The sequence below is a fragment of the Syngnathus typhle genome, linkage group LG7 (genome assembly GCF_033458585.1).
Source record: "Syngnathus typhle isolate RoL2023-S1 ecotype Sweden linkage group LG7, RoL_Styp_1.0, whole genome shotgun sequence".
Taxonomy (NCBI): domain Eukaryota; kingdom Metazoa; phylum Chordata; class Actinopteri; order Syngnathiformes; family Syngnathidae; genus Syngnathus; species Syngnathus typhle.
The window spans coordinates 16519633-16545312 of NC_083744.1; the positions used below are offsets into that span (position 1 = coordinate 16519633).

The 25680-nt window shown below is 46.8% G+C and overlaps 1 protein-coding gene and 1 long non-coding RNA gene across 4 annotated transcripts; both read right to left on the bottom strand.

The window, feature by feature from the left end:
- Positions 1-154: 154 nt before the first annotated feature.
- On the bottom strand, positions 155-4431 carry LOC133157601 (uncharacterized). Its single transcript, XR_009715040.1, has 3 exons — positions 3382-4431; positions 1064-1110; positions 155-243 (listed from the first exon to the last, which is right to left on the bottom strand). It is a non-coding gene; the product is annotated as an uncharacterized LOC133157601 (long non-coding RNA).
- Positions 4432-10729: 6298 nt separating this feature from the next.
- Positions 10730-25643, bottom strand: LOC133157129 (kinesin-like protein KIF21A). 3 transcript variants are annotated; one of them, XM_061283410.1, is made up of 34 exons: positions 25371-25643; positions 21650-21872; positions 21381-21563; positions 20728-20868; positions 20521-20655; positions 20211-20393; positions 19987-20102; positions 19721-19916; positions 19456-19645; positions 19230-19296; positions 18898-19098; positions 18210-18300; positions 17944-18049; positions 17691-17879; positions 17426-17625; positions 17231-17338; positions 17081-17149; positions 16864-17006; positions 16629-16773; positions 16354-16548; positions 16187-16288; positions 15931-16096; positions 15586-15606; positions 14844-14901; positions 14718-14769; positions 14290-14456; positions 14048-14176; positions 13455-13591; positions 13215-13389; positions 12971-13135; positions 12768-12885; positions 12495-12665; positions 12202-12401; positions 10730-12126 (listed from the first exon to the last, which is right to left on the bottom strand). In XM_061283410.1, the coding sequence occupies exons 1-34, from the start codon at positions 25412-25414 to the stop codon at positions 12030-12032; spliced, it is 4683 nt and encodes a 1560-aa protein (XP_061139394.1). In that variant the 5' UTR covers positions 25415-25643; the 3' UTR covers positions 10730-12029. The 3 variants fall into 3 exon arrangements, with proteins under 3 accessions (XP_061139394.1, XP_061139395.1, XP_061139396.1); XM_061283411.1 differs by lacking the exon at positions 15586-15606; XM_061283412.1 differs by lacking the exon at positions 14048-14176.
- Between the last annotated feature and the right edge of the window lie 37 nt (positions 25644-25680).

Below are 25680 nucleotides of genomic sequence, written 5' to 3' on the forward strand. Positions count from 1 at the left end.
TATTTAAAAGGCGGAATAACGTACATCTCCCTCCCGCACACAGCATGAATATTTCACGATTAGCTTTGCTCCAATGCATGGAGAGCACACACATGCACACACACACACACACACACACACGAATCAATGGTTAACTCACAGGTCAAAACGTAGATTCTGCCTCTCCTCAAAGAAATAATCCAAGATAAACTTGCGCACAAAGTCAGGGTTGAGTGTGTTGTCGATCACTTCTGTTCTGCCAAACTGTTAAAAAAAAAAAAAATAATATCAAGTCATATCAAATCCAAGTGCAGACACGGTATTTATATACGCTATAAAGTAGGACACTTTGAATTGGATGCCAAAATGATAATGGTGAAGACTATTTCCATTGAGAGCAGTCAGCGTGTCTGAAATAATTGCGATAATAATTTTTTTAATTTATGACAAAAATAAAGAATCAAACTTAAATTAAAACTTAAAACATTAGCCCTCGTGTGCACACCAGAAACCCCTGGAAAATATTTTTTAATAATACAATAAAAAAAAAAAAGAACATCAATTAACATTAGTCACAAAAGTGGCGGTCTGGGGGAGGAATTTAAATAAATAAATTAAAAAATAAATAAATAAATTCAGTTGCTAGCGAGTGTCAGTACAAGGCAAAATGGCCGCCCCGTAAGGGATTTTTCCAAGCAGTGACCTGGAGCGTTGCTATAAAGACGAGTTTGAGGGTTTGAATGAAAGTCATATTTGTGTGTGCGCTCGGCTCGTCACGCCTCTCACCATTCGCCGGCGACCGAAACGTCAACGCATCCCGCTGGGACGCAATTACACTAATACGGACTTTGCCCATTAGACAGCATCAAAGCGGCGCGTTAACCTGCTCGCTGCTATTTCAGATCCTTCCCGTATGTGCTGCATAAAACATTTGTTGACAACTAAACATTTCATCCTCTTGCGGTACAAAAACTGTGAAAACAACACTCCCGTTTCTATTGTCAGTATCTCAAAACAGTCAGCCGCCACCATTTTACAGCCCCCCCCCCCCCAAAAAAAAAGAAAAATGTCATTTGTGACTCACCTCTCTCCATTCCCTGTTTGCTATCCCCTGCGTGTACAGCACACAAACTGTGGAAAGAGGAGGAGATGGTCTTGAAAGAGAATTTCAACAGTGACAACTTCATGCTGACGAGCTGAGAGCGTGTTTCCCCCTCGGACGGCGGCGTGGCGGGAAAACTCCCTAATTAAATGTCACTAGAAGTTTGCCTTGCAGCGTGACGATATGTCAGTGAGGGGGAAGATGGAGGGAGACGGAATAGGAGGGGGGCACGCTTGTTGTTTGCGTAGGTGGGAGAAGAAAAAACAGGTTAGAGTGAGTGCGGCGGAATGTCCTTCTTCCTCGCTCCTCGCTCGATAATATTGATATGCCGGCGTCTCCCGTCCCTTGGGGGGAGTCTGGGATTTTATTTTTCCCCCCCTCCCGTGAATACGGCGGAGCGAAGCAATCATCCGGCACTAAAGTGACATTTCATTAGCATGTGCGCCACCGCTACCGCTATGGTAGCGGAGATGTCTCAACAAGTGTGACGAAATGATGTCACACTGAAAGGTTTCAAGAACAGATAGCCGTTAAGTGTTTTATTTTTACAATTCAAGTGAAATATCGATGCCCCGTGTCAATTAAGTTGTTGGAAGGTGCGGCGTAAAATCCATGCTAATTCGCTAGCATGGATGATGAATTAGCAACAATCGTGTCGGATGGTCTCGAAAACATTGTGGAGCCGCTTTATCGGTCTACTGGAATTCTAATCCTCATTATAGACGCCAAAGCACACATTGTGGAGAACACACACAACATTGTGGAGTCACACTGTCACATCAGATTGGATGGAACAAATTTTTCCATGTACAATGCGCCCCCATGTATAATACGCACCCTAAAAATGGCATGTCAATGCTGGAAAAAAGCCTGTACCCATGTATAATACGCACCCAAATTTTGACTCCTACTTAAGTCCGTAAACGTAATATTATTTCAGAAAAAAGATCATCTTTGGGAACAACCGGATGTTATTCTGCCGGTCAGTGTCACTGCGCATGCGCTAGCAAACTCAATAGCGAAGAAATGTTTCGGATTTGTGTAGGGTACATTGTGACAGCAAACGAGCAGGTGAGAAGAAAGCGCATCTGTAATGGCGGCCTCCGCATGATATCCGGATAAAAAAAAAATGTACCCATGTATAATGCGCACCCCAGATTTTAGGACAATAAATTACTTAAATTTTGCGCATTATACATGGAAAAAAACGGTAATTGATTTTTATAGACGTGGTGCGAATTGATTCTTGGATGGGAACACCTGAGCACTCCCCAGATCCGGGTAGCTCTTTTTGGGGACGCCAGAGAGGAGGAGGAGGAGGGATTAGCATCCTCGCCGGGGCCAACGTTTATACAAGAAGGCACTTGTGCTGCGTCCATGTCTCTGCTATGCTGACAGTCACTGGCCACAGTCACACAGCATTAGGGTGCCTCAGCACACACACACAAACACACACACACAGCCACATTTTTAGGGCCTCAGGCACACGCTGGCGTACCGTATTCGTATTAGCTTATAAAGCCGGATAAAATTCCACTGTTTGTGTATATTACCATCGACCTTTTGTGCATATATGTGTGTGGTCAGTAAGTGTTGGGAGGGTAGGAAAAATATTCAACAGGAATGATAATTAAGGGGCTTCGTTGAATTTAATCTCAACATTAGAGTCTTCAGTGAGCCTGACAAAAAGAATTTCGACATAAGGTTCATTCAAGACTCAAATATATTGGTGGTACCAACACGTAATTAAATATGAATGAATATAGTAGATTATAATAATAATAATTCATTAAATTTGTATAACGCTTTTCAAAAACCCAAAGACGCTTATCGGTTATTAGACGATTATCATATTATGAAAAATCTTATATATTGGGAAAAATGACTGATTTGGGATAAGCGCCCCAAAAAAAAACAAATCATCTCTCACACACACACACACAGAGGTAAACACAACAATGCACGTGTATGCTGATGCTTCATGTTGGATTAAAGGACGACTGAGAATATGCGACCAGATGAGACCTCAACTCACTGCACGACACCCACAATGCAACATGGAATAATAGCATGCAACACACCACAGAGCTGACGCAGATATCATTAATGGCTCCACAATGTCGTGTGTGTGCGTGTCAATCAATATTTATGTTCCAGGGAATGACACAACATATGTTCCGCCATACTGCTTTGGATCCTATGCTATGTGAAGACATTTAAATATTCCGCTCGGCCAACTAGCGGCATCTCCACAATGTTGTGTTCATTAATGTTAATGCTTTGGTGTGCACGAGTCTTACTGGGATCCGATTTGGAGAAGGTGTCTCGGTCCAGCAGGTTTCTAAAAAGATAGAAAACAAGAGACAAACATTAGCGCTAATTGAAAAGCATCTTAATTAAGCTTCCTCAGTAAACGGCAAACAACAAACACACTGACGGCCCTTGATTGGTTGCCATGGAGGCGGAGGCATTAAGGAGACTCCGGGAAGTAACATAAAGTGGAGCTTATTAAATATTTCAGGCGTGCAGCAGTCTGTTTTCTCTCTTTTTGCCTTCCCTCAGCGCCATCAAATTTACATGACGCCGCCATCTTGGCTCTGCGGAATCCAACGGGGAGGAGGAGAATGAAGACGCGGAGGATGCCGAACAGCTGCTCTCCGAACTGAGGAAATCAATTAAAGACGAGATCGGAGGGGGACCCAAAGTCTTGTGATATAAGTTACGTGCCCAATCGAAAGATACAACACAATTAAAATAATAGGATACTGATATGTCGCAATGGAAACCAATTAGGTTCTGTTATAAGATAATTAAAAGTGACGGGGTTCTAATATAATGCAATTAAATGAATAGGGTGGTACAAAAATTTTTAAATACCGTTGTTTTCCATGTATAATGCGCAAAATTTAACTATTTCTCCTAAAATCTGGGGTGCGCATTATACATGGGTACAATTTTTTAAATTTTATTATTATTATTTTTTTATCCGGATATTATGCGGAGGCCGCCATTACAGATGCGCTTTCTTCTCTGCTGTTCACTTCAAACACGCTCCATGGGGGCGCATTATACATGGGAAAAAACGGTAATAGGGAAATGACACAATGAACAGAAGCTGTCAGGAAGTAACCCAAGAATTAGCAAAGGAAGCAAAAGAATGACAGGAAGAAGCTACCAATGGCGATCATGTTCCATTGACGGAGCGTGTGAGTGTGTGTATGTGTGTGTGTGTGCCATTGCCAGCCAGCAGTTGCCGCAGGGGTTGTGGAGGGGTGTTTGGTGGGGGCGTTTGGATGATGAAGCTATCATGCTAGCTGCGGGGCGAGCGCGGCGTCGCTCGTGTCCCGTCCTGTCCCGTCCCACTTGACAGGCGGCGAGCGCCGCGCAGCCGCGCTGATGTCAAGTGATGTTTCTGGATCAGGCTCTCGGCTTCTGCTGATCCCAGCGTGGCCCAGATGGTACCAAACCCCCCACCATCCCCCCGAGACCCCCCCTCCCTTAAATAAATGATAATAACCCGACAGGATGGCGTCCAAGCGTTTCACGAGTGTGTGGGAGTGAGAAGTGGGAGACTTTACCTGCCAAAGTAGAGAAATGGCGGATAACAAGCCAAGAAATACGGCAGCGGGCAACTACAATATATAAGTGTGTACGTGCACACGTGTGTCATGAAGCCATATGTTGTTTGTGCACATGTGTATGAATCCATGTGTATCCGTGTATGTAAGTGCATTCATGTATGTGTGTACAATTTGGTCGAATGTGTGTGTGGCGATGTGTGCGAGAACATTTGTCGCGTATTTGTCCGTGTCCACCTGATCTTGATCGAGATACAGATTTAAAAAAAAAAAAAAAAAAAAAAAAAGGAAATGGTTGAGTGGCTCTGCGTTCATCAAACATTTACAACAGTGTTCCCTCCCGACGCCGGAGTTACATTTGAACTCCCACCAGCGACCCGTCACGTGCTCAACCCAACATGCTGCTTAAAAGCAAAGCCAGATGAGACCAGACTTCTATACTTGGGGGAAAAAAAAATACTAATTGAAATAATCAGTTTTGAAATAAAGGTCACACATACCAATGGGGGATGCATTAAAAGACTCCGTTAGGGGAGACGCATCTTCTGCATACAACATGGACACACGCAACATTGTGGAGCGACCAACTGTCGGAGGCACACTTGATGTAACTTGTAAGTTGTGTACTTTTTGGGAAATATACCGTATTTTCCGCACTATAAGGCGCACCAGATTATAAGGCGCACCTTCAATGAATGGCCCATTTTAAAAATTTGGCCATATATAAGGCGCACCGGATTATAAGGCGCACCTTCAATGAATGGCCCATTTTAAAAATGTGTCCATATATAAGATATATACATTTGGCCCGCGGGCCGGACCTTGGACACACCTGCTGTAGTGACTCAATATTGGTCCATATATAAGGCGCACCTGATTATAAGGCGCACTTTTTGCTTTTGAGAAAATTGGAGGATTTTAGGTGCGGCTTATAATGCGGAAAATACGGTACATTGAAGCACACAACATTGTGGAGCGACCCCATGCTACAATCTAGTGGATTGCCTACTGATGCAGTCTCCATATAATGAGGCAGACTAGGTGGAACTAATAAGTAGCATCAAACAGAAGAAAAACATGGAGGCACACAAGCATGTGGAACCACCACAAGTCACTAACGGCTGTAAACGACACTTAAATGTGAAAAGACGTCAGCCCAAAATGGATTTTAATTGTCAGGGTGTAAGATAAAAAGATGTAAACAGAAGAAGAAGACTTGGAGGCGGTCGAAAGATTGCCCAAAGTTAATTTGGAGTTCCATGTTTTATGACGGCGAGCACGGCACCAGGCGGGATAGAAAGTGCGGCGGGAAAGTGGGTCAGACTGGAAAACAACTAACTCATTTTGACTTGAATGACCACAAGGGTGCCATTCGGTCCAAAAGGCTTGAAGACCTCATCACCCGGCTTGTTTCAGTCAGCGCTTTTCCCGCCTTTATCCATGCGCGTGCTTACTCTTTATGAACCGCAGATAAAATGGAATTCTATCTTTTGGAAGTGCTGCAGGAAGGCCGTTAGTGTACGGCGTGCGAACGGGAATTTCAAAGTGTGACGTTGAAAGCCATGAAGCGTTTGATGCGGCACAACACACTTTGGTGCTGGCATCGTTTTACTGTGTTGCAGTGAAAACATGCTGCCTTTTATGGGTTGTGTGTGAAAAAAATTCTTTTAGTGTGCCGTCCTCACAGTTCTTCGAAAAGGAAACATTTTTGAGCCATGTGGCACTTCCATGTTTTTTTCCACATTGGTTCGCTTGATTCTGTATAATTTTGCAGGATCTCTGCGTGAAAGGCTTTCAAGTCTTCAATTCAGTTTAGGCTACCGTAATTTTCGGACTATAAGTCGCGTTTCTTTTCATAGTTTGGGTGGGGGGGGCGACTTATACTCAGGAGCGACTTATATACATACATATATGTTTTTTTTCACTTTTTTTGGGCATTTTATGGCTGGTGCGACTTATACTCCGGTGCGACTTATAGTCCGAAAATTACGGTACTCTGTAAAAGAGATGATGGACAACACTTGTCCAATACATACTTTTGGTCCAAAAAAAAAAATGCCAATACAGAAGTGCATATTGATTCCATGCCTTAAAGGTTCTTCTTCATTACTGCTCTTGATGGTGTCTCTTTCTTCACCTAGGCGAGGAAAGCGAAACGTTGGAGCTGACACATCGACCCGTCTCCCAGCGGGTCAGCAGGGAGTCTTCAATGGCGCCACATCTCAACGCGTCAATGCTTCCGCGCCGCTTTCTGTGGGCCCGAAATGTCAAGCGGCTCCAACTCCGCAAATGCGCTCGGACCCTGAGACAGGCGGCGGCCGCGTGATCTTTGACGCTTTGACTTTCCCAACATCTGCGTGGTTGCTACATGCCGTCTGCTCGCGACATGCCATCGCACAAATGTGTGTCAGTCCTTCTGCTTCGATGTAAATGTGAAGCCTATGGCAAGAGGATCATCTTCCAGACATCACAAAGTGAGAAAATCACACCGCCTATACCAGCACATGCAGAAGGGTGGGAAGGATTTTAGGTGGGGCGGGGAACTGAGATGTCTTTTCTGTCAGCAGGGGGCGCCTGTGATTCTTTCCAGGGAGTAATCATTTCAAAGAGTACCGTATTTTCCGGACTATAAGGCGCACCGGACTATAAGGTGCACCGGACTATAAGGCGCACCTTCAATGAATGGCCCATTTTAAAACTTTGTTCTTATATAAAGGCGCACCGGACTATAAGGCGCACCATTAATGCATCATGTCCGATTTTTAATCCAAATCAAATCGTTCTCCATTTTATCTTTTTCATTTCAACTTCAGACGCAACAAATTCCTTCACAATCACAAAAAATTGATCCATAGTATTTTTGATTAATGATTCATAGTCTTCAGCGGGCCACTTATGATTTATTTTATGACACAATGCTTCGGGACAGTTTAAATTTAGGAATTTGGTCCATATATAAGGCGCACTGGACTATAAGGCGCACAGTAGGCTTCTGAGAACATTTTAGATTTATAGGTGCGCCTTATAGTCCGGAAAATACGGTAGTTTTTGTTCAAAGGACCTGTGAAGATAGACAATATGGCCGCCAATAATGGCAGACTTCCTATCTCTATTTGAGAATAACCTCTTGAGACTTTTTTGTGGGTCTCTTCATGACAGATACGGCCTACCAAATTTCATCTGGCTCTGTGTAATTGGCTTCTGGGGCTGGAGTTTTTGAATGGTTTTGAGGTATTACAAAATATCAGACAGATGGTATCTTTTTGGGCATGGCCTGTTGGGACATTTTTGTAGGTCAATTTATGGTTGACATGCCTTCCAAATCTCACGTTGCCAAGCGAAATAAGCTTCGAGTGCTGAATTTTTACAAAAGTTATTGGCGACTTAAAATCAAAATGGCAGACATCTTGTGCCTTTTTGGTCATGGCTTCTTTAGAAGTTTTTTTGTGGGTCAACTCATCATAGAAATTCCCCCCAAATTTCTTAATGCTAATATAAAAACTGAAGGTGACTCTTGTCTAATGATGTTCATCAAGGAAACCATCAAAGCTGTCACAAATCGTTTGGCTTGATAGTAAACATAAATATACATTTATCTGGAAAATGTTGTGATGCTGCTGTATTGGTGAGCAACAAAGCTAACTACCATTACTTCTTTTTTTCCCCCTCAGAATTTAATTTTTCATTTATTTCTGAGCCCAGTGACCTAACTGGGGCACAGAGTCTGCCACAGATGGAATACCACTATTATTAGTGGGAGCAGGGTAAATAAATACATATTCAGCATTATAAGGGGGATGCATTGTAGTCGACTCTCACTATGTACACTCACTGGACACTTTTTTAGGAACATCATATCATTAGAAACAATGATATTTGCACACTGCATCTTTCATGTTATGAGCCTTCATTTAGTCAATTTTTGTAGCTTTGCAGAGTCATGAAGATATTGTAATGCTCTCACAAGTAAGCAAGAGAAAAACAGCCACTCACAGCTGTTTGCAAAAAGCTGCTATTGGCCACTACTCACTCTCACACGCAAACTAACCAGTCAATCCTACTCAATTTTCCACACCCCTTTAAGGTACGCTTAGATATAAATCTTATCTACAGTAACAGCATAATAAACACAATACAGTGCTATTTTTTGTTTTCATTAAAAACAATTGGTTTTTCGGGAGTAATGGCATTTCAATGGGTAAAATGAATTAAACTATTCAAGGCAGCGCCGTATGATAATAATAATCAAAACAGTCTCGGCACCAATGACAAACATCTCCGCACGTGTCAGCTCACACATGACATCAAAAGCATCACAACACATACATACAGAGTAAAAGATGCTTACCTGCACGACACGGTGAGTTCAACTTTGGTGGCTGGGATGGCCGCGGTGAAGGGGTCCGCGTCCCCGATGCACGCCATGCTCCAAGCTGCAGTAAAGCCTCAGTGACTGGCATGAGAGGGACAGAAAGGAGCTGGATGATGATGAGGATGGCGGTGCTCGTGCCTTGAAGAAGAAGACAAAAGGGAGTTGCTGGTAGTAGAAGTGGTGGGACCGAGGAGGGAGAAGGAGGAGACTCCTCCGTCCGCTGCTCCCGCCCGAGCGTCGATGTGTGGATGCTTACGAGCGCGGGAAAATGATGGGAGTGTGTGACAACACTGAGGAGAGAGCGAGAGGGAGGGAGAGAGAGCGAGAGAGAGAGAAAGAGGTGCGGGAAGGAAGGGAAGGGTTTCAATTGGCTGTGGAATAAAGCAGATGTGTGTAATAATTACCTTCATACCTGCATGGCACTCAGAGTAAGGATGAGCGAAGGGGGAATAGCCAAGAGAAAGTGAGGGAGAGAGATAAAAGGAGAAAGCAGGAGGGAGAGATTGTGGGAGAGAGAAAGGAAAGGAGAGCTACAGGGATGGATGGAGAGAAGAGATGAATGAGTAGGGTGAGAGAGAGACTGAGAGGTGAGATAAAAAAATGAGAAGAAGTGACTGAGGGAGAAAGAAAGGGGAAGAAAGAAAGGGGGAAAGAGGAAAAGCAGGAGGTAGGGGGGAAAGATGGAGAGCGAGGGCTGAAGGTGACAGAAATTTCCCATATCAAGCATCAGTATGTATTTGACTGCTATGCAAGTGTAAGAAAAAAAGTTAATCACCAACTCCTGCAAAATCTGCGGGTGACATCACTTCCGGTGTATCTTTCAGGATAAAATGTCACCGTAAAAAAGGCAAAGAAAAAGCAGAATCATAGACTGCATCAAAAAAAAAAAAAGTAATTTCAAAGTCGCGAAAAGGTGGTCCAGCCCAGCTGTGACTCAGCAGATGGTCCGCCATCGGGGACCACCTTGACCATCCCGGAGCAAAATGGCAGGCTGGCAGTAATGTGTGCTAACGACGGTTAGCGTCCATGCTAACCCCTCTCCAAAAAAAGCATCCGGTCAACATGAAGGTCACATTTTAGAAAAGATAAATGTATGATTTTTTTAATTAAGATTCAGAAAGAAAACATAATTAAGCACCATAACATTGAAAAAACAAACCTTAGCTTAGCATACTAAAACAAAAGAAAGTGAGGTCTTGAATGAGAATCCCCCGCGTTCAAAGGGTGTTCCCGATGATAAGTTGCGCTGAGTCAGCATCTCCTCCCACATGTGCAATACTGCAAAAAGCTTCCGCGTGCTGCTCTTGCTGTTTTTAAATGAGGATGAATGAATGAACGCCCGCGCTTTAATAAGCTGCCGCCGGGGACGCTTTGAGAAAACAACACGAGAAGTTGCACTGAAAGTTGGGCGATGATAGTCGTCATGACTGAGGAGGGATTATGTATAAAAACATGATTTGAGCGCAGAGAATAGGTGGGATGTAAACATAGCAGAAATAAGTCTAATAATATAACTTGCAGTAATTTGAGAAATAATTCAAAACCAACCCAACTGGGTCTATTTCGTTTGTTTGGTTGCTGCTGCCATCTAGTGGACACGTTTGGTAATTATTTAATAGTCAGAGAAACAACATTTTAAGTGTGTGTGTGTAGGGGGGGGGGGGTTGCTGTGCAAAGAAAAAAAGCACAAGGGATCTGTTTTGTTTTTTGACAGATGGCGTTTATTCTAACCTGGCATCATCTGACATTAGAATAGCTACAGCCATGGCCATTTGCAAGATGGCTTCTACAATTCCAAAAGAGGAGGGAAGGTCCGGAATCCGACTGAACAAACTGCTAACAACGAAAAGAATCGAAGCGTGAAACAATGAAAATCAAGTCAGGAAGCGTTCCCGTCGGTGGTCCCTAAAGAAAAACATTCGCTCGCGTTAGCCTCGTCGTCATCCAAACATTCATGAAATCGGAAGGCCTCGCCTCTACGAAAAGCTCTGTGACGCAAAATGACATAAACGGCGCCTTTGCTATGCTAACGAGTGGCCTGCGCCTGTCAAGATAAATGTAAGCAAGGCCACGACGTGTGGCCGATATGCAGGAAGTGAGTGTTAATAGCATCCGTAGCGGACGTCAAGTAAGCCCGTCTCCATGTCTACTGAAAGCGAAATGAGCACGGGCTGCTAGCTTGCTTAAAAAGAGCGCAAGGCATCGTGATCAGCGATACAAAGAGATCACGCCCAACGTCAACATGTAGTGAGGGTCGGAGTTAATTGTGCATGGAGCTAGCGTGGATTATGTCACGTACACACAGTGAGCGCCGAGTGGGTCAACCGCATAACAACAATATTAGTGGGGTGACCGCAGACCGGTGTGATCATCTCGAGAATATAACCAGCATCAACGCACGAGGAGGGCATGGTGCACATTAACGTACGTGTTACGAGTGTGGACACGGAGGACCGAGGAGGTCGGCGTGTGGATGGAGTGCGGACCACGTTTACGTACGTATAGAGGATGGATAGTGTTAGGAAGCTTCATCCTGGCGGAAAAAACAAATCACTTTTAAGACTTTCAAGACATAAATAAGACGGATTCAGCGTTTGTCACATTCGAACACTTAACACAAAAAAAAAAAAAGTCATATATGTGATGAAGCTTCCAAGGTAGAGTTGAGTGTCTTTTGGGGTGACATGAAGACATGAAGCTTAACGACATCAAGAAACAGGAAGCACGGCGGCGGGTTGTTTAGACCGGCTAGCAACCCGACACTTTCCATCCGAGATTTGCCAAGACCGGCGGCGGCCATGTTGGACGGCAACAAGCAATAGCTAATAATAGCTCATGCTTGGAAAGCGCACTTCACGCAACCTTGATGAGTCGTTATCACTTAGTGGCTACGTGTCAGGTATGCGTTCGGGCTTCGTACCGGCGGAGAAACAAGCGCGAGGGGGGAATTCAAAGTGCACATCAGAACAGAGTCCAGCAGAAGTTGCGGCGAATACGTTCAGTTACTCGCCACCTCGTCCGCCGCATTGTCAACCGCCTCAAAAGTGCCGTCCAGTCCGCCGCTGCGCGCGCGCCAAATCTTCACCGTCCGGTCGCTAAGAGGCAAATACAATTTTTTTTTTTTAAGAAACCATCAATGTGGAGGTTTCATTCGAAATATCAAAACTCACTCCGAAGCGGTGAACAAGTGGCTGGCGTTGGTGGCGATGCCGTTAATGGGGCTGTCGTGACCCTTGAGCTCGCCCAGGCCCGCCAGAGTGTCCGTGTGCCACAGTTTGAGCACCCCTCCTCGACAGCCACTCAGGAGCGCCGGAGAGCCCGGGACCAACCCCAGGGCGCACACCCAGTCGCGGTGAGCGTTCGGGACTTGCTGATGGGAGAAAGGTTGAAGCGATTGATCGTGACAGAGCAGAAAAAAAATAAAACCCACAAATGATTTGGACCACTCATCGCATTGCAGCACCTGTAGCAAGTCCTTGCGATCCAGGTCCCACTTCTTGATCCCGTTGTCGCGGGAGCCGCTGAAGAAGAAGTCGCCCTGGATCACCAGAGACTCGATCCCGTCGTAGTGGGGGGGCTCAAAGTTGTGCGTCGGGCCGATGCTTCCCAGGGAGCCTTCAGTCACGTCAAAGAGCTTCATACAAACACAACCAGATGCGATGCGAGTGACCTTTAACACGGCATCTCTTGACAACATCGTGGAGCGACCCCATGCCAGTCGACTGGAATAACACACCTTGACATAGTGGTCTTTGGAGCCGGTGATCACCAGGTCCTGGTTGTTCCCCGAATGGTCCACAGTCAAACACATAACAGGACCTTGGTGACCGGTGAGTTTCCCAGTGGACGCAAACCTACGGGAATAAATCAACCGCGGTCAAATATAGTTGGAATTCTTCCATAGACTGGAGAATGGAAGCAAAGGTTGGAGACCCTCACCTTCGTAGATCCCACACCCGGACCGAGTTCCCGGCAGCGGCGTACAGGACCGTCCCGTTGGGGTTCAGTGCGATTTGGTTGATCAGGTTCTCACCCGCCGGGATGGTGACCGTCCGACTGGTGTTGGATGCGCAGACGTCGCCCAGATTGATCTGACCGGAGGAGCTGCGCGGACGAGGGCGTGGAAGGAAATGATGTCACGCAACATAAAGATGGACGCACACAAGTCTTCCCGCTCACTCACCAGAGGGTCCGAATGCACTTGGCCGAGTCGCGGATGTCCCACACTTTGATGTAGGAGGTGGAGACGGTGAAGACCAGGCTGGAGCTGTAGCGCACCGACACCACGTTGTTGGGATGTCCGGCCAGCGACATAATTTCCTGGCCCGTCACCAGATTCCACACCTTGCAACTGCGGTCTGAAGGAAGAGAAGAGCGCTGAGTCGGCGTCCAGCGTGAGAACAAGGCCCGAAACGTAGAATACCTTTGGAGCCGGTGAAGAGCAGGTCGTCGGTGCAGTCCACGCACAGGACGGCCTTGCTGTGTCCCTCGGCCACGTGGACGCACTGCAGCAGCGAGGTCGAGCGACTCTTGGTGGATGGCACCGGGTGGATGACGCCCCTGCAGGGTCAAAGGCGAACGAAAAACATGGCGGGGTGACTACCTACAAACAAGCACAGATGCATGCAGCTCCGAGGGAAGTTCAGAACATTGGAGATACGATGGAAGGGAGGGGGGGGGGTGAAGAATAAGGGGAGTCTGACCCACACAATCATTTTAGGCTCATTTTGCCTTCAATGATGAATTTGAGAGATTATGTTTGATTGCTACTAAATTTAGACAAGAAATCCATTTTGATCTCGAGGTCGCTCTGAATTTTTGGTCCGGAGTTTGACGCAAAATCGTAAAACATTTAGTTCGGTGACAAAATTTGCACTGCACATAAAAACGTGACGGGAAGCAAATAGAAGGAGGACAGGATTAGAATATGGGGAGCAATTCAGTTGATGAATTCAGTGCCATGCTTCGCCAAAGCTGGACTGTATTAGTGGCGTTACTTTTGGGTGTCACTCTTACTGTTTAATCTCCTTGAGCTTTGCCCTGTCGCCTTCCGCTTGGGCCTTGTCATACGTCTTCCTGCGAGTGAGCGGCGACGGTGCCGGCGAAGCTCGCTTTTCGGCGCCCGGCGGCTTTCTGGGGCCCGAACTGATCGTTGGGTTGGTTTTTTTTAAGGGGATAAATGAAATGTAAAACAAAAAATGGGGGTGAAATGATGATGAGGTGCATGCGGGACAACGTGAGGAAATCCACCGACTTACGCGCTGTACATCTTGGAGGAGAAGCTGGGCGAGAGTGCCGCAAAGTCACCGACGCCGTCTGGCGTCTCTGCTAGCGGCAACGCGGGGCTGGAAAAGTCGCCCGTGTCGGCGGCGGCCTCGCTGTTGGCATACAAGAGCTCCATTTGAGTGGTGGTGCGCCGGCGAGCCTGCAAACAAACGGAATATTATGATAATCCATTTTTTTTCTTATATACCGTAATTTTCGGACTATAAGTCGCGTTTTTTTTCATAGTTTGGGTGGGGGGGGGCGACTTATACTCAGTAGCGACTTATATACATATATGTTTCTTTTCACTTTTTCGGGCATTTTATGGCTGGTGCGACTTATACTCCGGTGCGACTTATAGTCCGAAAATTACGGTAAGTGGCTAAAACAATTAAAAAAAACATACAAGATTAAAAAATACCTTATTCCGAGACTTGGTCTCGCCGCAGAACTTCATAAGGTCCGGCACAGTGCTGAAAAGACAACACACAGTTCGATTGATACGCTATCAGCTTGTTAATAGTCGTAGGAACAGAACCAAACGTACTTTCCGTCTGCTGACGGGCTGGTGGCCGACTCGTCGCTGCTGCTGTCGTCGCCGTTTTCTGTGGATGAAGAAACTGCTTTCAAGAAACGCATTCAGAATTTAAAAAAAAATATCAACACATTCACAGTGGAACCTCCAAAGTGGAACTACATTATTACTGGTTAGGAGGAATTTAAAGTGAATGTATCTGTTCTTTACTATAATCACTACTAAAAAAAAAACAAGACTATAAAAATGCAAATTGTATCACAATTAGGTGAATTTCCTACTCTAGAATTAGAATCACATTTTTTTAAATAGTTGGACTTTAGAGGTTCCGCTGTCGGTTGTAGCTAAGGAGAATGGATTTTGAGAAGGTGAAGGAGAGCGGCAGATGATGGGAGGCGATGTCAGCACAGCGCCATGCCGCTTCAACTGGAACGCCTTCTTCACTGAGCTCGGCCCGGAAAAGAGAAAGTGAGGGGGGGGGGGGGGGGGGGGGGCTGAAGGAATCGTTAGTTTGGGGCTCCTGGTTGACCTACAGGTCATGTGATCCACGTATTCTTCCTGTGTGTAGGTGTGTGTGTGAGTGGGAGCGTTAGCAGGGTGCTAAAGCGTGGAGGCTGCAGCGGGTGATGAGCTGGTGGGAAGGAGAGGAGAGAGAGAACACACGGCACCTCATGCACCTGCTCAAGTTAGTTCCATACAATGCATGCGCTCAGCCGCTCGCAAAAGCAGACTCCGATGATGTCGTTCCACTTACCGGCTGCCACGTTACCTAGCTCTGTAAGAACACCACAACACAAAAAGAACCGTGTGGAAACACAAACAAACAAAAAAACAACGGACAAATGAATAACCATAGTTGGGGGGGGAAAGGGGAAGTGAAGGAAGTAAAGACATTTTAGGAGGTATCCTGCTGAACACACACTGGCCATTTTGTACTCATAATTCACCGTGGACAAAATGATTTAAGTCCACAATCTGCTCCAAAGATCTAATTGAGAGAGTTTGTGTTCAGCAGCAGGCAGTGGGGAATTGAACACATCATGCAACAAACGGTACCCTGATGCTAATTGCTAACGCAAGACCAATTCAAAATGTCTACCTTGCAAGGCGTTGCCCAGCAGGGCGTCCAGCTCCGGGTTGAACTCGGCCTTCTCCTTCAGCATGTGGAAGAGCAGCTGGTTCTGAGTGGCGCTGGTGATCTCCGTCTGTTTCAGGCGGCCCTCCATCACTTTCACCTGGGACTCCTTCTGGGCCGCCTGCAGACCCTGACACGACCAAACGCGGAGGTTAACAAGCAGAGCTAGCTGGCTAAGTGGCTAACAAGCTAAGTAGTTGTCTTGTCCTGCTGTCCATACCTTGTTGATAGCCATGGACATAAAGTGATCCAGCAGGAAACGAGCCTCCACCAGAGTGCAGGAACCGATCACAGCGGAGACGTCCACGGTGTCGACTTCCTCCTGGAGCCCAACACAAAGCTTGATGAGCGACCCGTCCCCAACATCTCGTCATCCGATGTCCCCACCTTGGTCTCCTCGATCTGCATGATGTTGGCCTGACAGTCGGCAATGCTGTCGTTGATGTAGTCAATGTTGGCCGCCAGCGCGTCCACTTCCTCGTGGAGCGGCACCACCGCCTTCTCCGCTTCGGAGTCTTCCCTGGCCAATCGCTCTCGCTTCTTCACCACCTTCTCCTTACGCTTGGTCAGCTCCTCGCGTTGCTATGGAAACGAGAGAATTGACTACGGCGAACCGGACGCTGACATTTTGTGAGTGGCTGCTCGCACTGGTTTTTTTCTACCTTGAGGAGGCGGTTCATGTCGTTCTCCATGTTGGAGATGGTCATCCTTTGCATGATGACGTCCGAGATGCGTCGCTCCAGTGACTGCCACTTGTTGCGGGCCATACGGGTGGAGTAAAGTCCACCCACCCGCCTGGGGGAGGATCTGCGCACGAGAGGAATGCAAATATTTGCTTTTGTGTGATTGCCAAGGCATTTGATGTCATGCTCCGCCCACAAGCAACTGGAGTCGTACCTGGTGCCGTTGGGAGCACCGTGTCCAGAATACGTGCGTCCAGAGGGCGGACGGTGGGACAAGTCCTGGTTGGCATCTGTCAGATTGATCTTACGAATGACCTTTCCCGAGGTGGGCCTGGCCTGCCTCCTCAGAGCCGTCACCTGGCCACACAGACGGAGGACGCTTGAACGCAAAAAAAAAAAAGGAAGAGCGCCGCCTAGAGGCTAAAACCCACCTCCTCTGTCTTCCTCCTGAGGATGAGCTCCTGCTGCCTCCTCTGAGCCTCCAGTAGCTTCAATTGATGCTGAGAGGAGGAAAACAAAAAAAAGGTGATGAATGTCCATCAACGGTTCATCCAATGAGAGGACGAGGACCATTTGCTGACCTCTTGTTTGCGCTGGTCCTTCTTCAAGGAGGCAATCTCCCGGTTTCGGCGGGACTCGTTCATGCGGTTCTTCTCCTGCTGCTCCTTCATCTGCTTCATGAGGCGAACCTGAACACATACCCAGACCCAAATGCTTTTTTCTTTGGCTATCATGGAAATTGTCTGTTTGTGACGGTTCCAGCATTTTGCTGTTACCTTTGTCTTCTTCATTTCAGACACGTCCATCTGGAGCTTGCGTAGCTGCTTCTCGTACTGCGACTGGTTTCTGAGCAGGCGGGCGTGTTCCTTCTGGGCCGACTGCAGCTTCTGCAGCTCCTTGTTCATCACGCTCAGCTTCCTCTCATACTCGGTCTTGATTTTGCGGGCCTTGTCCTCCGTGCCGCTCTCCACGGAGTCTGAAGATGGTGCACACGGTCAGAAGTGGGGATCGAAAACTGGTTCTGGTAGAACAGGAGCTTACTCATGTTCTGGAGGACGCGATCCCGCTCCAGCTGCGTGTCCTTAATCTTGCACTGCAGCATCATCAGCTTTTGCTCGTACTGCTGCTTGAGCGTGTGCAGACGGCGCTGGCTGTTCTCCAGCTCGTCGATTAGCTTCTGCTTGATGGCGATCTCGCACGTGATGTTGGCCAGGTCGGCCTGGAAGTTCTCTGAGGACCACCCATAGAAATGTGAGCACTCGACGCCACTCGTTGACGTTCAGATCGCTCACACCTTTCTCGTCCGACTCCGAGTCGGAATCGTCCGAGCTGTCCTCCACCTCCATGTCCTCGTCCTCCTCTTCATCCTCCTCGTCTGCTTCATCGTGCTCGCTGCCGTCCTATTGAGTAGATAGTATGAATTGCAGAGTATGACGATTTGGAGTTGTACTGAAGGCATCAAAGCAAATTTTTTGAATTGTGTTTTAAATAATCATACTTTATTGAACACTAAGACAAATTTTTTTAAAAATCCCAGTTTGTGTGCGTGGAGCAACTCACCAGATCGGCTTCATCGCCGGCTCGCTCGACGTTGTTCTCCTTGTCGCTGCTCTTCTCCTGCTCGTTGTCGGGATTGTCCTCCTTGACTACGCTGAAATATAGAAACACATGCCCTTATTATTATTGGCTAAATAAAAAAAAAAAACTTGGGTCTTTGTTATAATAAATAGGATAATCATTGTATTTTTAGCATAGTGTTAAACCATGAAAATAAAAGAGGGACTACACACTGCAAAAAAAAAAAAAAAAAAAAGGCATAAAGATTGAAGCCATTTTGGTTGCATTTCAACCAGCTTCAGCAACACAAAATTGAATAAAAATAACTTTTTTAGATGACAAACACAAGCAGCGTTGATGGGCAAACTACAAACAAGACCGGGACTTGTGTTCCATGATGAGGATGAGTGGAAAAGTGAGGAGCAGGAGGGCGGAAGCCAACAAACCTGACGGCAACCTCCTCCTCCTCCAGCTCCTCCTCCCTCCTCTCCCGCTCCTCCAACAGCTGCTGCAGTCTTCGGAGGGAGGGAGTGAAAGTTTAAACGAGAAGTGAAGAGAGATGAGGAGAGGAAGGAAGAGTGAGAGAAAGATCCAGCTTTTGGGAAGAACGCGATTCATTCTCACAGCGTGGTGTCAGTGAACGCCTTTTACTCTAAATTGAAGTCAATTTCAACATTCGCTCTTTGCTCACCTTTTCTTCTTTTTTCTCTCTCGCTTCTTCAGCTTCTCCAGGTCCTTCTTGGCCATCTCAATGATGTCGGACGTCTCTTTCTCGGGGGCGGAGGAGGACGTGAAAGAGCCGGGCCCGCCGTAGAAGGCTTGGCGGCTGGAGGCGCGAGTTAGGTTCTTGCGCAGGTTCTCGTTCACCGCCTCGCTCTCCAGGAGCTTGGCTCTGAGGACCACGACAATACGTAAGCAAGATGTATTGAATGAATGAATTCATAATAAAAAAAAATAAAAAAATCTACAATGATGCGACAAATATTACAGGATTAAGTTCAACTAAACAGCATCAGTGCTTACCTGAGGTCTTCAATTTCTTTGATGTAACTCTGAATCATGTTGCCGATTTCCTCTGTGCCTCCTTCACCTGAACAAGAAAGAAAGATGGTGGATTTGTCAATAAACGGAAGCATGTAAAAAAATTAATTCCACATGAAATGGAAAATAACGACAGAGGCTGAGCTGCACTGTGGTTGCTTCTAGAAAAACCTGAAGGTGGTCTTTTTCTATTTTTGATGGTGCCTACCCGCCCTGGCGAGGGCCTGGTTGGCCTGGTCGCTGAGCAGCTGCGTGAGTCGCGCCCGCTGGACGTCGATGGTCTCCTGCATGGCTTTCACCCGCACGCGCAGGTTGCCGTTCTCCGTCTGCAGCATGGCGTTCTCGTGGAACATGTCGCTGAAGCTCTCCACGCCATCCTCGCCCGCCAAGCGTTTACCCTGCAGTCAGAACTTTTTCTAAGAGGACGGGTCATTGTGCTGACCCGTGAAAAGTGAAATGAAACACCCGCACACCGTTTTGTACTCCATGAGTTCCATCTGCAGTCTGGCGATCTCCGTCCGGAGCGCGCTGATCTGCTGGCTGGCTTTGTCCTGGTTGACGACCACCTTGTTCTTGATGTTGCGGGCGCGGTTGGCGTACTTGAGCGTGTTGAGCGTCTCCATGAAGTCGCGGTCGGACGGGCTGATGCATGCGATCATCACCGTTTGGCTGAGACAAACAAGGATAACTCTTTAGTCTGCTTTTCTGGTGGAAAAGCAAAAAGTGTTTCGCCACTGACCTATTTCCTCCCAAGGAGTCCTGGAGAAGTCGGGTCAGTTTGGAGTCTCGGTAAGGCACGTGCGAGGACCGCTTGCTGCGGTCGCCCAAAGCGCTGATAACGTTCCCCAGGGCCAGCTTTGAAGAACAGAAAAAGAATGAATGAAATAAGCAACTCTTTGAAAGGCACACTCCTGTGTTTCCGTGGCGTCCACCAGATGGCAGTGCAACACAATGTTGACTCACCAGTCCACAGTTGATGGAGATGCCCTCTTTGGCTCGGTCTCCCGTGGCGCCCGTCCTCTTGAGCCTCTCGGAGCCGGCCAGGTCCACAAAGTGGAATTTGGCACTCAGCGTCTCGTACTCGTCCATGTCTCCGTTGCCATTGGAGACCCGATTGTCGCCGCCGTCGCCGCCGCCGTCTTCCTGCTGCAAAGACCAAGGTGAATTTACTCAAAGGGCATCTCCATTTTTAAAAAGAACGTATAAAATAAAAACGTGAATTGATTTGTATTTTTAAATGGAAGAAGTAAGACGAAACGTCAGCGTGACTCACATTGTTGGGGGAGGCACAGACTCTGACTTGGCACAGGTGGATGGTGAAGATGGCGTGAGAGCGGGAGCTCTGGACATTCATCTGCGTGCTGGCGGTCGTGCGAGACAGAGCGCCCAGCTTCAGGCACTGCATCATCTGAAGCACCCGGGACAAATATCAGTGGCCGTCGTGGGTAATGCGGCAAACGCTCCTGCTCAAACGTCATACCTCGGCCTCGGAGGACACGGTGCGCGTGGTCACGCCCACGGTGTAGATCCCTCCGTTGGCGTCCTCGTGGATCTTGATGTGAGATTTCTGCTTCCCGTCCCGCACGGAGTCAAACAGATCCAGAACCTCCTCGTTGTAAAGCTGCGCCCGAGGCACAAAAGAAAGGCGACACGTCTGAATTGATCACAAACCTTCCTTGCTGTTAATCAACAGCACCTAATTAAACTCAAGGAAGCCACCCTTTATATTTTTTTGACTTTTTTTTTTTTAATACTACATACCTGTGCAGTTTTCTATTCAATGCAAGTGAGAATCCACACATACAAATGTTTTCAAGTAATGACATCAGAATAAAAATATAAATACATTATATAAATAATATAATAATATAATATAAATATTTGGTGTGGTTAAAAGCACAATACCATTAATTCTACCGCCCAGTCTGATTTGTGGCCGTCCACGTTTTATCACATCTCAAGTTGCGGCCGGTCTTTTTCGGTATGGGAGCGCTGTCAAAGTGTGACGGAGCGGCACAAGTGCCTCTCAATGTGGCCCCTTGTTAACTCCTCCGTGGCCACTTCCTGACCACCTCGCACCCGTCCTCCTCCCGACCCCATGCTGATAAGGACAGCTGCCGTCGAGCTGCTTACCTCCAGGAACTGAGCGTTGATTTTAAACTCTGGCGCGGGGCTACCCTGTTCCTGCGCGGCCTGCCGGCGCCGCTCGATGCCCCGGTAGAGATGGTGGACGGCACGGGGGATGATGCCCAGCTCGTCGTCCATGATGTTCACGTCGAACCCCGTCCCCATGGTGTAGGTCTTTCCCGAACCGGTCTGCGCGTGGAGAGGCGCAATTATCAAGTCAGAGATAGATTTGATGTCGATTCAATTTCACACAAAACGGCGTGGCAGCTACTGGCCTGTCCGTAGGCGAAGACGGTGGCGTTGTATCCCTCGAAGCAGCCCTCGATCAGCTTCTCGGTGCAGGTTTGGTAAATGGCGTCCTGCTGCGAGTCCATGTCGAACACGTAGTCGTACGTGAAGGACTTGTCCTTGCCCAGGATGACTTGAGGCTCGCCGGGCATGACGTACGTGCAGATGTGGCATCCTTCGATCTTCTCCCGTGCCAGTTGAGGACGGATCCTGAGGGGGATTAAAACAAATAAGATGCGAATAAATGTTGGATTTATAGTTTTAAACTTTTTTTTAACTCATAAATGATGAATTTTGTTTGTTGCTGGTTCCTCTGACATGGAAGTCCTCAACAGGGTTGAAAGACACCTGGCAGCATTTCGCATCTAACGTGAATAACGGCCTCATTGTGCCTCCAAAACAATATCTGGGGCGTCCAGCATAGTGCGGCCATTGTGCGTTCGTAAACGTGACACTGGACCCTGGCACCGAGCGCACTGTGGGGGCAACAAGGTACTGGGGAAACCCCCAGGCTCTTTTGGACTTATTTGCAGCGACAATATGTAACATTTGCAATCCGCTACAGTGAGGACAGGACGTTCTTTGTTTCAGGAGACTGAACTGCGTAATCCGGTCAAGAATCTGAACAGCGATGTGACGTATGTTGGCTAACTCGACACCGAATTAATCCAAATCCAACCAAAAAAAAAACGAAACCCTGGTACACAGCACGAAACTGAACTCCAACTCCATGACACACACACACCATAGAAGTGAATATCAGAAAAAAAGCACTCAGAGGATGGTGTTGCCATGGTGACCGTCAACGGATGAATTCAAATCCTAATCCCATGCAGGGAGAGTATCGCAGTGGTCTGTTTGATCCACTGGATGACACCAATAGAAGGGAGGAAGGGGGGGGGGGTTAAAAATAAATAAAATAATAAATACATAACCAAGCTTAGCATCCTGCCAAGCTCCAACCTCACGGTACCACAAATAGGACGAGGATGTAACTCCAGCGGGGTTCACAAATAGGACGCCGACGCTCTCAAATAGATTCACACATCTCATCATCATCATATTTATATCAATCAGGTCTGCAGATATAATCAAATCATTTTTAGAACAGCCCCTCCTTTCCTTTGGTGCCTGCGTGAACTTTGACCCGCAGGAAGCGGCCAATGTTGTTATCAGCGCACCACGCGGGGACTTTGCGCTATCTTGTTTGTTTGGGCGCCACTTTTTCCAAAAACAACTGACGGGGGCGGCTTGGGGATCAGCGGGAATTCCCTGTGTGGATCCAACATTTTGTTATTTTTGGAAATTAAAAAAAAAAAAAAGTTGCTATAGTACGTGATCAAATAGATGTCAGTGAGAAATCTTTGTATTTGATTTTTTTTTTTTTTTTAATTGTATGCTATTTGGTGATAATTCACTTTTTTTGATTGAATTTTACTTATATTCACAGAAGGAAGGAATAGAAACATCTGACCAAAGTTCAAGAAGGCATTGGAGGCCAAAGGTCGGTGGTTATCTAGCAGATGACTTCAAACCTTGAGATTTTTTTGGAGCAGTCCTGCAAGGCTGAATCCAGCTGATTTGAAGGAACATCTGAGCCGAGTTGATGCGAAGGCCAAGAGAACCCCTTGGTGATTTTTAAACAATATCTGACTCCGGATCTTTTAAGGATTTTTTTTTTGACAATCACCAAGCAGTCAGTAACGCACGAGGGGGGGGCGGCGCCAATAACAAACATGGCGAGCAAGCGGCGGGGGTACCGAGGGAACGCTTTGGTTCAGTGGCTGTGAACAAAGCAGAGGTTTCACAGGATTTTTGGGCACTGTCCAGTCTGCTGGGTTTGGAATACAACACACACACACACCTCAGGCCAAGTCTGCATCTTCTTCTGGATATATATTTTTTTATGTTCTATTCAAACTAAATTGATTCAAATAAATAAATGAAATCATTGTTATTGTCATCAAAAGCGGGTGCTGATCAGCTGTTGCTACCTGACCCCCGATCTGTTTGACTTCCTCATCCACCGGCCTGCGGCTCACAACGTTGTATCCACTTAGACGGGTAGCGGCATGCCTGCCGCCCATTACACTGAGCCGACTAAAGCCTTCAGGTCTTTACGGATCCATTTAATGTCATTACGGTGCCCTTGCACAGCGCCCTGAACAGCAACAAGCCTTGGCAAGACATTGATGTGAACTTGGGTGACTAAAATATTCAGATGTGTCTTATAATGAATTGATCAGTCCATTAAAGGTTGGACTATAGAGCGAGTGTGTGTGTGTGTGTCTGGTCAAGCAATGGAGTGTGTCCCGGTAACCATGGAAACCATCTTTCTTTTTTCTTAATCCGCGCTGATCTCAACAGAGGCCCCCGCTGTTATTTCAGGCGTAGCTAGCTAGTATTGCTAGCCGCGCGGTGCTTGTACTCTATTATTTACATAACGTCAAGACATAGTTACAAGGGTGTGCTCTGATTGGGCACGCCACAACATACTGGAAAGCAAACCGGTCATGCAAGTGTCTGCAAGTAAAAAAGAGCAAATGTTTTTTTTTTAGATTATTTTGTTCAAGTATGCTAGCTTTTGCGTGACCTGATTTGACACTCTAATTGCAAGTTAAGAGCAAGGGTCGGGATCTCCTTTAGACTATATTTGAGCTGGGTGAGTCGAAAAAAAGGACAAAAAAAAAAGATGTGACAATGAACGTAGGAGGAGAAACTGCCCGCACGTCCTCTGCTAATTGCATCCTTTTGGGGGGGAACAAAGACCACAAGTCTGAAGAGTTCCTCCACTGCCTGCAAAAAAAAATATTTTAACCAAGTGCTGCTTCACTCTTCTTTTTCCACCTTCTTAATATTGTGCCTGCAGAGGAATTGAGAAAAAGTTGGACAAAGCAAAGGACAACAAAGAGGGCCCCTATATTTCCTTCTTAGCATGTGACTGTTGCCAAGCAAACTTGATTCAAACAGACACTCAGGGCAGCAAGAAAACAGTGGCGACTGAAGGACTGATATAAAACAGATGCGATTGACAAAACAATAGAAAGGAATGCGAGATTTATGATCCATTTGAATAATTATTAGATTGATCCCTAGACCCATGGATACTCTGGTTGCAGTACGCTTCAGGTAAATTGTTTATAAACCCGACTAAGAACGACTGATCATGACAGATAAGAACGATAGAGCAAGAGATTGAACAATGGGTAGGTGGAATGATAAGATCGAACGATGGTGACAAAATGATTATAGATAGATAGATAGATAGATAGATAGATAGATAGATAGATAGATAGATAGATAGATAGATAGATAGATAGATAGATAGATAGATAGATAGATAGATAGATAGATAGATAGATAGATAGATGCACCACGAAAGATGCGCGACACTATGACGTCACAATCTTTATTTGACGAGGATACGAACGCACCTGGCTGACTAGCTAACTAGTGAGCCCCCAAAATCAGTGCGTTCAAAAACACCAGCACGTCTCCAAACAAAAGCTGAATCACTCGAGTTTACAAGCCTGCTTCATCCACAACCGTTACACCCTCATCCTCTCGGCACCTGCACCGCGGCCACATTACCAGCTGGCCGTCCACAGCTGGAATTAGGCCCGCACGGGAGACCCGGTTCCAAGCCGGGTCGTTACCGCCCAGGCGCTAGCAAGCTAGCATGGCAGGTGTCATACACAGTAGACTCACCTCAACGCCACACGAACCGAACTTTCATCCTGGCCCGACGTCATGGTTCCTCGTGTAATCCTCTCGAAAGGGCAATAGCGTTACCGCCAATTGGTCGCCGCCATGTCTGGGGGGTGAAAAACGCCAAAAATAAGACGTTTCTTTTTCTTTTCTACCTGCGCCGACGCCACGGATGCAGCCACGCGCGTGCGCAAGCCTGGGCCAGTACCAGTTTACCAGCACCGACTGATGCGGCGTGAACGCGCACGCAAACAGACGTGTGCTGTGCACGCAAACGCACGCGCCGTGTGGAGGAGCGCTGGCGGGCGGG